Here is a 13,763-nt window from a genome sequence, read left to right as displayed (position 1 = left end):
CCTGGAGAAGACATGTGTTGATTTGTTTGTGTGCACATTCAGACCTGTCTTTTAACACCCAATACAGCCATAGCTGAAGAATTGATGCTTTTGAACTGTGGTGTGGGAGAAGATGCTTGAGAGTCCCTTGGACTTCAAGGAGATCCAACCAGTCCATTCTAAAGGAGATCAGCCCTGGGATTTCTTTGTAAGGAATGATGCTAAAGCTGAAACTCCAGTACTTTGGCCACCTCATGAGAAGAGTTGACTCATTGGAAAAGATGCTGATGCTGGGAGGGATTGGGGGCAGGAGGAGGAGGGGACGATAGAGGATAAGATGGCTGGATGGCATCACTGACTCAATGGACGTGAGTCTGAGTGAACTCCGGGAGTTGGTGATGGACAGGGAGGGCTGGTGTGCTGCTATTCATGGGGTCGCAAAGAGTCGGACATGACTGAGCGACTGAGCTGAACTGAACTGAACAGCCATAGTTAACACTAAGGACCTCAGCCAGTGTTTTCTACAGAAGGCTGGCAGATGACCTTTAAGAAGCTGAATTTAAGGAGGGGAGCACTGATTTGGAGGCAGCCCCTTGAAGCCAGGCCGCAGAGGGGTCCCTCTAAACAGCTCTTGCGTCTGATGTGGAGTGAGACCCCCATGTGGCTGGTGTCTGCTCCATTGCCTTCTTGTATGGGGCTCTGGGGGGCTGGGAGCCATGCGCTTTTATCAGCCATTCTCTGTTTGGTGTAAGCCTCATTGTTCGGTTTAATGTCCTTGATCAAAATCTCTGAATTCGCGAGGCCTGGGGACAAACACAAACTGCCTTAGAAATTAAAATTGGGATCATTTTGTCCATCTTCCTGACAGTGTAGGCTCCTGTCTCCAGCAGGGTGATCCCAAGGGTCCCTTCCAGGTACTAGAAGTAGTGGAAGGGACTAGGAGACCATTTGCATGTGATTTGCATGCATTTACATAAGCCTGCAAGAGCCCTGTTAAGTCTGAGCAGAGGTGATTTTCAAGAGCTGGATTCTTATTGCCTTTCCCTTGAAGATAGTCACCCTAATGGTGCCCCCCCCTTTTTTGTAGATGTGTATAAGGAAGCAGGTCATCAATGGTTGGAAGGAGAGCATAGCCAAAAAGGAATGAGTCCATTAGAAAAAAGCTCTTTATTCTTTCAGTTTCTTTAGAGCAAAACTAAGTAAATATTTATGGAGCCAAACACACGGTTTTATATGTTGGGAATTCACCTCAGACAGCAGTCAGTCCCGCTCGCTTTACCATCAATTTTAATGAGGGAGGGTGGTTATAGAAACAATTAAGAGCAAGCGAAGAAAGAAAAAAGAGAAATCTAGGCGGTGTTAACTGCTTTGCAGAAAACAAAGCTGGGAATTGCATCAGGGAACACCCTGAAGAGTGGAGAAGGGAGAGACATTAGGCAGCCTGCCCTGGAGAGGATGTTGTTGTTCAATTGCTCAGTTGAGTCTGACTCTTTGCAACCCATGGACTGCAGCATGCCAGGCTTCCCTGCCCTTCGTTGTCTTCCAGAGTTTGCACAAACTCATCCATTGAGTTGGTGATGCTGTCCAATCATTTCATCCTCTGTCACACCCTTCTCCTTTTGCCTTCAGTTTTTCCCAGCATCAGGGTCTTCTCCAATGAGTCAGCTCTTCGCATCAAGTAGCCAAAGTATTGGAGCTTCAGCTACAGCATCAGTCCTTCCAATGAATATCCAGGCTTGATTTCCTTTAGGATTGACTGGTTTGATCTTACAGTCCAAGGGACTCTCAAGAGTTCCCTAGCACCACATTTCAAAGGCATCATTTCTTCGGTGCTCAGCCTTCTTTATGGTCCAACTCTCACATATGTACATGACTGCTGGAGAAACCATAGCTTTGACTAGACGGAACTTTTTTTGGCAAAGGGATGCCTTTGCTTTTTTATGCAGTCTGGGTTTGTCATAGCTGGTAAACTTTGAGTACTGGGCAGATTTGTCCAAGCAGAGCAAGCAGTGGGTACAATTCAGAATGCTCTAGATTGATCCAGAAGGATCTTTAGTTCTTTTGAAAAGATTTAAAAGGCCAGTATCACATAGATTGGAGGGAGAGGAACAGTGGTACCAAATAAATGGACTTGGGCTAGATTGTGTGGACTTGTTTGTTGCTATATACTTAAGAAGTAGAAATGTCTAGGCTGGCATGACGGCATTGGTAAGAGAGGGATGTAGAGAGAGAAGAAGTACCTGTTCAAAGTCTAACCTATAGGATTTTTTAATGGATGGTACAGGATATGTGAGGATTAAGGGAGTATCAAGGCATTATTGACCAAGAATTTTGTTTCGAGGAACAAAGTGGATGGAGATGCCATTTGCTGAAGGGGGATATCTTGGTGAGAAACCCACTTCAGAGGGAGGAGGGAAATGAGACGTTAGGTTTCCATGGCTGAGATGTGGTTCAGAAATGCCTTTGTCTCTCCTCCAGTGGGTGTATAGTAGGCTTGTATAAGAGACAGGACCAGTGATGAGGAGAAGGGAAAACCCTCTTCTGATGTTCCCAGGGCCCCCTGCGCAGTCTCGTTGGATTTCGCTGCTCACAGATCCAAGCTGGCTTCTTGTAGAGACCTAACCATTTATCTCTCTCGATTAATGCTTGTGACTGTGAGATGGCACGGATTTCCTGAGGAGGGAGAGTATTGTTTTGTTTCTTTTATGTTTACATTGATTGAAAGTTCTCTGTAGGGAGACTTAGTAAACCGGTAGACCATTGGTAGATAGATCACGCCATGAAGGGGCGTGCCAAGAAGACATCAGCTTTGATAAGAGCTGATAGGTTGATTGATCAAGCAAAGACAGATAATAGAAATGATACACTTGGATGGGTGAGTGGATGGACAGACAGATAGATGATAGACGCATTCCATCAGCGTCCGGCATGAATGAAATCGCATCCCGCCCTTCATCTCCTATTGCTGACGATCCTTCAGTTCTACCATCTCCCACCTCCTTTCCCTTCTCTTCTTGCCTGTTCCTTTGATGCCAGCCCCTGGATGCCAGCCGTTATACTACCGTCCTTTTCAAGGTACTGTTACAAGGTATAAGATTAAAAACGTCTTCTTTATTTTTTGTTTTTTTTTATATTATTTGTGTGCACAGTATTATAAACCTGTATAGCTAGTTGTGTCAGTTGGGTACCTAAGCTAACTTTGTTGGACTTACGAACAAACTGGACTTATGCACATGCTCTCAGAATGGAACTTGTTCATTTGTAGGGTACTTACTCTATCTGTCTTCCTCAGTGGCTACAGTCCGTGGGGTCACAAAGAGTCAGACATGATTGAATACACACACACACACGCATGCTTCCTTAGTGGCTCAGTAGGTTGTGGCTACCTCTCGGCTGTTCTTATAGGTGCATCACTTGTACCAGGCAATGGGATGGCACACCTTTCCCTTCCAGAAAAAGCCCCAAGAGTACTTGTCAGAAATACCTTCTCTCATATCACAACTCTCACCATTGCTTTTTCTCAGGAGCATTTAGTAAAGGACCTCTGGTGTTTAACCTTCAGCCCAAGGACACAGGGTTTCCCATACCTGTCCTTCTCTGTCTTTCAGCAGTTCTATAATAGATGCCTTCACACAGACACACACACACACACACACACACACAGAATACCAGAAGTAACAGGAATTAATCACCAAACCCTGAAGTATGATCATTTTTTGAGCTGGTGGTTTAATCACCAAATTGTGTCTTGAGAACCCATGGACTGTAGCCTGACAGGCTCCTCTGTCCATGGTATTTCCCTGGCAAGAACACTGGAGCGGGCTGCCATTCCCTTCTCCAGGGGGTCTTCCCAACCCAGGGCCTGACCCTGTGCCACCTGCATTGCAGGCGGATTCTTTAGCACTGAGCCACCAGGGAAACCCATAGTTTGTTCCCTAAATAGTGTGCAATGGGTGTGTAGTGCAGATAGCTTCCTGATTTGCAGATAATCTTGTTTGCTGTTTGCTGAGGTAGAAGTTTCTAAAGGGCCAGGATTTATTTTACAGAAAATGCACCATGCAGAACATTTGGAAAATTACAAAATTCTGTTAATCCTATATACAGGTTATTTGAATGTTCTCTTAGATATCATTCATTGACTAAGAATTTGTATGGTTCTTGACTGATTTGAAATGTATTCCACACAATCTGTAGTGAATGAATGTCATTTTATTGGGGTTTTAGAAAGCACTTTGGAATTCTATAGGGTCTCTGGGTCACAATTAGGAATGACAATTGTTAGAATATAGACACTTGCTCCTTGGAAGAAAAGTTATGACCAACCTAGACAGCATATTAAAAAGTAGAGACATTACTTTGCCAATAAAGGTCCGTCTAGTCAAAGCTTTGGTTTTTCCAGTGGTCACGTATGGATATGAGAGTTGGACTGTGAAGAAAGCTGAGCACGGAAGAATTGATGCTTTTGAATTGTGGTGTTGGAGAAGACTCTTGAGAGTCCCTTGGACTGCAAGGAGATCCAACCAGTCCATCCTAAAGGCAATCAGTCCTGAATATTCATTCGAAGGACTGATGCTGAAGCTGAAACTCCAATCCTTTGGCCACCTGATGCAAAGAGCTAACTCATTAAAAAAAAGACCCTGATGCTGGGAAAGATTGAAGGCAGGAGGGGAAGGGGACGACAGAGGATGAGATGGTTGAATGGCATCACTGACTCAATGGACGTGAGTTTGAATAAACTCTGGGGGGTTGGCAATGGACAGGGAGGCCTGGCGTGCTGCAGTGCATGGAGTCACAAAGAGTCAGACATGACTGAGCTGAACTGAACTGAACTGAACTGAACATGAACTGAACTGAACTGAACTGAAGAATGTTTCTAAAAGAATTCCGTTTTATGTGAGCTTCCAAAATTTTGCAAACTTAATACAAAGAGATGTGATGGATTATCTAGCAGCAATACATGAAAGAAGAACAGAATATTTCAGTTATTATAGAGGCTCTATAAAATATGGATATGAGGCAGAATCAATTACCATATCCTTTTCAAAAGGTTCATCTGTAGCTGGTCAGTAGTTTCCATGCTATTAACGTGTGTAGGCAGAAAATCAAAAAAGGCCATAAATCCATAAAAAAAAAAAAATACGCCAACCCATTTGTCTTGTGGTTAACTTGCAATGATATGAGTTGTTGAATCAAATGTGATAACATTTTTGTGTATTTGTTTTAAGGCTGGAAATTGAATCCAGTTGTGGGTGCAGTGTACAGTCCTGAGTTCTATGCAGGTAAAGAGTTCCTCTTTGCATGATGTTTTCTTTGTCTTTTCTAAATGTGCTTTGCCTGCCCATAAAGAGTGAGTTTCATCAAATAATCTGAACCAATAAATTCCTATCCTCCCAAGTCCTGAATGATTTTTTTTTAAGGCAAAACCAAAAGTGTTCAAAACATCTTAAAAAAAATAAAGGGGAATCATGTAAGTTACATTATGATATAAGCATGGGGCCACAGCCCCTTGTGATGTTTCACATAGATTTTGCCTCAAAAAAAGCATTGAGATTTTGTTCAAGAGCCTTTGAACAAATGGACGGCTGTTTATGCAGGTTTTCTTTCAATGTGCCTGAATGTGTTTTTTAGCCATACCTTTCCATTTGGAGTTGCATTTTTTTTCCCTTGGCAAAGCAGAGAATTAGATTAATTATTCCAATCATGTGGCAGTGAGTTGGAATTGCGAAGAGAAATATTTAGAAAATTAGGAAAGTTAAGTTCTCCTTCTTTCTCCATTAATCAGTGTTCCGTAGTGGTTCCCTTTCTCTCTGCTTTGCCTTCAAGGGCCTATATCTTTCTCCTCATCCCTTCCTTGCCACCCACCAACTACCACTCAAATCCTCTGTCCCAGAAAACGTGGTCATCAAATTTGGGGAGAGAGTAACCTGGAAACAACAGCAGCTGAGACTGGTTTTTTATTTTTTTGCTTGGCTTTGCCTGTTAACTTCTATCAGTTATTTTTCCTGCTCATGAGCAAAGCTGCATTGAACATCTGGGATGTTCAACCTAATCAACGTTAGTAGATTTGCCATGTAGAGGTTGAGAAGAAGTCTTGCTTCAATGTGGCCCTTGTTTTTTAATAAGGAGAGATCAATGACCCGTTGGTCTATATCCACTCTTTTGTAATCTCTTGATGGTAAGCCACTGCCCTTGCTTTCTCTCTTCTGAGATGCTCTACATCAGTCATTTTCCTGAAAGTCAACACTGACCTTAGTGGATGACAAAGGAGTATAGGAAACTTCAATAGCTGCTCTAGCACAAAAACCAACTTGACTGTAAAAGATGATAAATCTGGAAAGGCCCAACATGATAGCTGAGTTCCAGATTTTAGACAGTGTTTGGAGTTGTTCTTCATGTGTGAATTTTATTACAAGCCTGGGATACATCAAGGGATTCTAATAGTGAAATAGTTGTGCTAACTTTTATGGGAGGGAGGGGGAGGGACCTAGCTTTGAGACTTCCCATGATTATGTGTTGGGATCCACTTCCCAAGAGGACACATAGCAGAGGAACATGGATGTTACTCTCAGGCACCCTAGGATGGAATCCTGGTTTCTCTGCTTACCAGATGTGTGACTCTAGGCAAGTTGCTTAACCTCTCTGTGCCTCAGCATCTTCATCTGTTCCGTGGGAGATGGTGGTAGTAACAAACTCACAAGTATTTATAAGAATTACATGGGTTGATATATGAAGAGTATTGGTGCATAACCAGCACCATATAAATGTTGGGGAAATACAGATAAATCAGTTAATGCCCCACCTCTCTGGCATAAGGGAAAAGTTAATGGAGAGCTGATTCTGCTGAATTCTGGGTGACCCACTAGACTAAAAGATTCTCTTCTCAGTGTGAGAGAGGCCTAGTGCTTCGGGGCTTAGGGCACAGACATTTCTGGGGTTGTTCAAAGCTCCAAAGAAATGAAATCTCCTGAAAGGGCAAGGAGGAAGTTGGAAAGCAGCTTCTGTGTATTTGCAGGTGGTGCCCAGTGAGATGGAGTTGCTAGAATAGAAAGGTGGCAGATTTTCTCTGTGTGTGTGCCAATGTATATGTCTTCTCCCCCAGAATAATGAGATCAAGAACAGGAAGCTTGACACTGTCCTAGGAGGTAGAGTATGAATGTGTGAATTGAATCAGAGAGCAGAAAGTGCATTTTTTCAGCCCCATGCAATATAATTTCTGTTCACCTTTGGCTCATGCAACCAGGAAAACACCAAATATCTCCCTTAGAAGTGATTTCAAACCTCTTTGCATGTATGTGAGTATCTAAGAGGTTGTTAATTCAGAAGAAACCATCCAGAATGACTTACACATATAAGAATAAATGAATCTGTATAACTCTTAGAGCGTTAGAGCAACCATTGAAATGAGCCCTGGGCCCAGCCTCAAAAGTCAGGTCATTGGACTCCAGGGAAAGAATCAGTTATTATAAGGGTTACTATTGACTGAGTATTTTTTGGTCAGGCACTGTTTTAAGCGCTTTACCTACATTAATGTATTTGAATCTTCACAGCAGTTTCCCAAATGTGGAAACTAAAGTCCAAAGAGTTTGCATCATGGAATTAAGATTTCACAGCTGGTAAGAAGCCGGCTAGAATTGAAGTTAAGAGCCTGTGTTCTTTGCAACCAGCTTATTTTGCTTTCTTTTTTATGAATGTTACAAGTCATCATTCTTACTGAGCATGCCTTCTGATAGTAGATCACATTACTACTCTGTCCAAATAAGTCAAATTAAAGAGAAAAATGAAATGATCGTTTTGGATTATTCCAACCACCATGCATGCTGCTTGTGATCAGTTGCTCAGTTGTGTCCAGCTGTTTGCAACCCCATGGACTGTAGCCCGCCAGGCTCTTCTGTCCATGGAATTCTCCAGGCAACAATACTGGAGTGGGTTGCCATTTCCTCCTCCAGGGAATCCACCGTCATATTTAGATGTATTAACTGGTTGTGTCAGGGGAAGTTTTCAGGAGCCTGGACAACTGGGTAATTATTTCTATGGGCTGCTCCAGTAAACTTGAATCTAAAAAAAAAGTGGGGTAGGGGAGGACAGATAAGTAAATGTTCCTTGAGAAATCTGAACATTTGTGTTTGGTGTGGCCGGTATCTGGGCCGTCCTTCATAACCAGAGGCTGTCTCTTTTTGCCTGTATGTTTGTGTAGGTAGACTGTGCGTGTGTGCATGCATGGGTGTTCAGTCATGTCTGACTATTTGTGACCCCGTGGACTGTAGCCCGCCAGGCTCCTCTGTCCATGGGATTCTCCAGGCAAGAATACTGGAGTGGGTTGCCAGAGTTCATGATATTCAGAAATCTGGGAAAATGTTGCTGCAAACTCAACACTCCAGAACAATTCTTTTGAAATACTTGAAGACCCATAAACCCTGAGAATCCTGCTAGCTTCCATTTGAAATTTCAGGCACCTGTGTGTGTGGAATGCATATATGCAAAACAGAGCTGTAGAACGTATTCATTTCCATAACCAGGTATAATGCCTTATGTTATCCATTTAAATACCCATGACTAAGAATCTAGGGGGCATTCGAAATTTCCCCAACTATAAAAATAGTCAGGATTTATCTTGGAATTTTGAATGTGCCCCAGAGCTGAAATGAAGACCTTGTCATTGATTTGCTGTGGGTATTTCACAGGTCAGCACTGTATCTACCTGAGATAGAGAACCAGCCTTATTTTATTAGTCATTTCTATATATAAGATTTTTGCATTAATGACAAAGATCACCATATCCCCATAGTATAATCATTGATTTTCTGAAGCTTATACAGAATTAACAACCCAGCCTCCAATTGTCTCCCAGAATGGGGCAGGAAAAGTCCACATATTTTGTAAATTAAAATCAATATTTTCAATTTCTCCTTAAGGTAATTTTCCTAATTTAGTGGACTTTTCCCTAACATTTATTTTCTCTTTAATTATAAAATGGCAGGTTATTGATTTTCATCTATACCCTCTTGACGCCCTGAGTGCATTCTTATTGCTAATGCAGGGTGGGGGTGGGGAGAACAGTCACACCTCTTAATGAGGATCTTTAATTACTAGCTGAACAGTATTAATTTGCTTTGATAAATTATGACACACACTCTCCCTCGCACACACGTTCCAGGGGAACCATTTAGAAACCTGTTATGAAAGGTCTTTCACTGGGGGTGGTTTTTCTGAACTCTCATCAAGTTATGCCTGTAAGGACTCTTTTAAATGCTTATCCAGTACCAGTCTCCAGAAGCAGATATACCTAAATCAGCATATTCTATGAACGTATATAAATCTCCTCCAAAGACAAGTAGGTGTTTTTCTATAAAATTAAGCAGCAGCATTGATGATTTTTTTTCTAAGCCTAATGATCTTCAGACTCCTTGAGGCGTATTCTCATGACAAATGATTGATAAGTCAATAGGAAAAAAAAAAAAAAAAAGCCCAGGTGAGTTTCAAAGACTCCAGTCAGCTTCTATGAGCATCCCATTTTAGAGTCAAAATAAAATTGAAGGTACTAAATAGAAGTAGAATGTCTGCAAATATCTGTTGCCAGTGTGCTCATGCTAAGTCATTTCAGTCGTGTCTGACTGTATGAAACCCTAGGGATGTAGCCCCCAGGCTCCTCTGTCCATGGGATTCTCCAGGCAAGAATACTGGAGTGGGTTGTCATTCCCTCCTCCAGGGGATCTACCTGACTCAGGGATCAAACCTGAGTCTCACGAATTGACAGGTAGGGTCTTTACCATTAGCACCACCTGAGAAGCCCATTGCCAATAGCATTTCTCAAGTTACTTAGTGTAATTAGAAATAAGATTTTTAAGAGGAGAACTCAACAGGGATCTCAACACTGAGGGAAAGACCTCAACACTTTCCCTGTCATTGTGACAAGAGATTTTTTTAAAATTATATCCTTAAGGGATAATCATGATATCAAGCCAACAAAACTGTTGATGGAAAGTACTTTTAATCTTCACACATAAGTGAAGCAAAATAAAAATAAATAACAGAAGGCTATACACAGTTGTCGACACAGTGCTGACAAATGGCAAATTCATCCATTTCTTAGTTGCTGGTAAGATGGCTACAGAGCTCACACACACTGTTTATCATATCTGCCAACTCATTTCTGTGATTAAATATTCCATCAGTGGGGCTATAAGGCAGCAGAGCTTAACAAGATTCATAAGATGCACCACTTGAACATGCATAACTCACTTCCGTGGATGGGGAGCACCCCGCCTGCAGAGGAAAATTGGAACGGAGTTAAATTACTCCACAAGTCGTGATCAGTGGAGAAAGGAAAAGATCTTCCAGTGCATTGCACGTCTAAGATAGGGTTAGGTTTTGATGACTGGAAACACATAAAATCAAAAGGAGAGAGATACAGAGCCAATTAACTTGGAGACCTTGAAGATGATGAACAATAGTCTGAGTGACACTGTTATCATTAGTGGATTTGGCAGTGGGGAGAGGGGAAAGAAAGGAGGTCCTGAGTGGATCTTCCTTCTGAAAATAAATATTTCTGGTTTGGGGGTGGGGTGTGAAACAAAATGTCACGTACTCCAAGAAGGGCATACGTTGGCTGCAAAGTCACATTTGAAAAGTGGCCAGGTCTTAAAACTAGGTTATCCTGGGGTTATAGGGAGGATCAGATACAATAATGAGTATAAGAGAACTTCGCAGACTCTAAGGTAAGATAGAAATATAAGAGATTAGTGTGATCGCTGAAGTCGCCTGGATTGATTGTGTCCACGTCAGCACAAACCTGGCCACGGGCCACATGACTTGATACCAGGCTAGGTGATGGGAAAGAGGATTGGGATCTCAATATAAAGGCTAAAAATGAAGAGGATGGATGAGCACTGTGAGATTGCACATCTTGAAAGGGCAGCTGTATTTGACCTTGGATTACCTGAACCAAGGTATTGGTTTTCTGTGAGCTCTTGGCCACTGTGAACCATGATTCATCTAAGAATTGGGTCAGAAGAAGGTTAGATGTAGGTCTCCCTGCCAGCTGCCCCTTTACCCCCACTTGACTTTGTTGAGTCCATTACAACTAATAGAATGACCTTTAGCCACACTTTTGGATGGACTTCTTTCCAATTCCTTTCCTGAAATTTGGATACAGTAGCTTCTGACAAAAGTAAGATTTGTCCAGAATCTGGGTTAGCCTGACATTTGTTGCTGTTGAAAAATTTAGTCACAGTCCTAGACTTTGGGTTGGGCTTGAGATAATCTACCAAAAGACTGGGTACCAAGCATGCCCCATTTTGGGTAATGGTCTTAGCATCTTGAAAGAGTATGTGCTTAGTTGCTCAGTTATGTCCGACTCTTTGTGATCTTGTGTACATTAGCCTGCCAGGCTCCTCTGTCCGTGGGATTCTCCAGGCAAGAATCCTGGAGTGGGGTGCCATTCCCTTCTCCAGGGGATCTTCCTGACCCAGGGATTGAACTCACATCTCCTGCATTGGCAGGCGGATTCTTTACCGCTGAGCCACCAGGGATGCCCCCTCTATGGCTCTACACTTCCTTGGAGCCACCCAGAGGACCAGCCCTGCCTGGCCTCAGAGCCACAGCGGTGAGGAGCTGCTCCTCATGCAGAGAGTGACCTTTGGCTCGGTGATATTTTGTATAATTTACACATCTGCCAGATTCCAGTGCAGTGCACTCCAGTGAACTGGAACAGAAGAGTCCAGATTGAAGTCCCCAAGCAAAGGATTTTCAGCCTGGAAATGTTCCACTTCAAAGAGTTTATCTTGTACATCTGTTTACCTTTGCCTCCCCTTTCAGCTGCAATTCACTATGCTTCTCCCCTCTCCACCCTGCATCTGTCTTGTCAGATTTCATCCCAGCCCAGCCCACATTTGGCCTTAATTTTTATCTGCGTCCTTCCCTGTCCCACAGAGGGACTGCAGCTCAGCTTTGATGGAGCCCTGTGGGCATTTTTGATCTTCAAATAGGATTAGAACTTGCTTATGTGGTGCAAACGGCATTTCCTAAATAAACGTGTCCCCATTCTATTGCATGGAAAGGCCATCGAGGCGAGCTCCCCCCAAAACGAGGAGTGACGAGATGGTCCTTGTAGGAGATGCCCCACCTTTAGCCCATGGGAGGAAGATGAGGTTCAGGTATGTGGCTCTGGATAAATTTCACAGGGAAAGTTCTAGGCTGCCCTATTCAATATACTCAGCAATTTGAAACATCAGCAACATAAGCCAACTTTGGGCACTTCCTCTGTGCCAAATTCTGTCTTTCCTCCCATTCTTATATAAATGTTATAGCCTTGTCTTCATTATAGAAATTATGAAACCAAGGTTTCACGGAGAGTTTCTCTCATTCATTTAAATCACAGAACTAGCATGTGAAGAATCTGTATATCCTATGAGCGTAACCCTTTTCAGGGCTTCCCTGGTGGTTCAGACAGTTAAGAATTTGCCTACGATTTAGGAGACTTAGGTTCGATCCCTAGGTCGGGAAGATCCCCTGCAGAAATAAATACAAAGCTTATTCCCTGGGGAGGCGTTGTATTTCTGTTTAGCATTGCACTTGGTAGCAATTACACAATACTGCACGAACCCATGAGGTCAGCTGGCTGTCACTCAGTTACATGATGTCCATCATGGGAGGGCCACAGAGAGAGGCTGTGAATAAATTCACACATACCACTGGCTTCCCTTAACTCATCCTTTATATCAGAGTAACAGCATCGAGGACCTAGGAAACACCAAGCACTGTGGTGGTCCCTGGGGTAGCAGTGATTCCCTCCAGAATTTGGCAGAGCAATATTCAAACTCAGGTATAATAAATAACAGGCTTCCCAGTGGCTCAGTGGTAAAGAATCTGCCTGCAATACAGGAGACACAAGAGACATGGGTTCGATCCCTCGGTCAGGAAGATCCCCTGGAGGAGGGCATGGCAACCCGCTCCAATATTCTTGCCTTGAGAATCCCATGGACAGAGGAAGCTGGCAGGCTACAGTCCATAGGGTTGCAAAGAGTCAGGCATGACTGAAGCGACTGAGCATGCGTGCACACACATAATAAATAATGGTACCTCCTGGAAGACTGGAAAATAGCCAGGCTCTCTGCCTTAAAAGGGGTGCCATAAATTAGTTGTGAAAGGATAAGTAAGAGTTTGCCAGGAAAGAAGGCAGAGAGAAAGGCATTTTAGGGCTGAGTAAGAAGGAATTTGGTAGTATACAAAGGAGTTTCTCAACCTTTATCTTCAGAATCCATTGAGAAAATTCTAAAAAGAAACAAAAATAATACAAGCACTTGATGTTCATTTGAGATGGGAATTACTGGGGCAAAATCAGGTTTCTCCAAAGGCTGCAAAGGATTGGCTAAGATCAGAGAGGACCTTCTAGAGAAAAGTTGCCAAAGACTTGATAATACCGTAATCTGCATTCTGGTTTATCTTCTGAGGGTTGACAAAGGCTTCCCTGATGGCTTAGACAGTAAAGAATCTGCCTGCAATGCAGGAGACCTGTGTTCGATCCGTGGGTCAGGAAGATTCCCTGGAGGAGGGCATGGCAACCCACTCCAGTCTTCTTGCCTGGAGAATCCCTTGGACAGAGGAGCCTGGCGGGCTACAGTCCATGGACTCACGAAGAGTCAGACACAGCTGAGTGACTAACACACACACAGACACACACTCCTATTGAAAGCTCTGATAAAAAAAAGAAGAACACTTAGTGATGAGTTAGTACCCAGATCTATATTCAAAACAAGTAGGAGTCTAATCATGAGGAATATATGTGG

General features: G+C 43.0%; 1 protein-coding gene across 10 annotated transcripts in view; it reads left to right on the top strand.

Annotated features, from left to right (window-relative positions):
* RBFOX1 (RNA binding fox-1 homolog 1) overlaps nt 1–13,763 on the top strand; it is a 431,904-nt gene that overhangs the window by 317,117 nt on the left and 101,024 nt on the right. For all 10 annotated transcript variants that reach the window (XM_068967487.1, XM_068967484.1, XM_068967480.1 and 7 more), the window contains one exon: nt 5,205–5,258. In XM_068967487.1, the coding sequence (XP_068823588.1) occupies nt 5,205–5,258 (54 nt within the window). The remainder of the gene's footprint in view (nt 1–5,204; nt 5,259–13,763) is intronic.

Source organism: Capricornis sumatraensis, chromosome 3 (assembly GCF_032405125.1).
Source record: "Capricornis sumatraensis isolate serow.1 chromosome 3, serow.2, whole genome shotgun sequence".
NCBI classification, from domain to species: Eukaryota; Metazoa; Chordata; class Mammalia; order Artiodactyla; family Bovidae; genus Capricornis; species Capricornis sumatraensis.
Note: the sequence above shows the minus strand (reverse complement) of the source record. Positions and strands in the feature narration are given on the sequence as shown.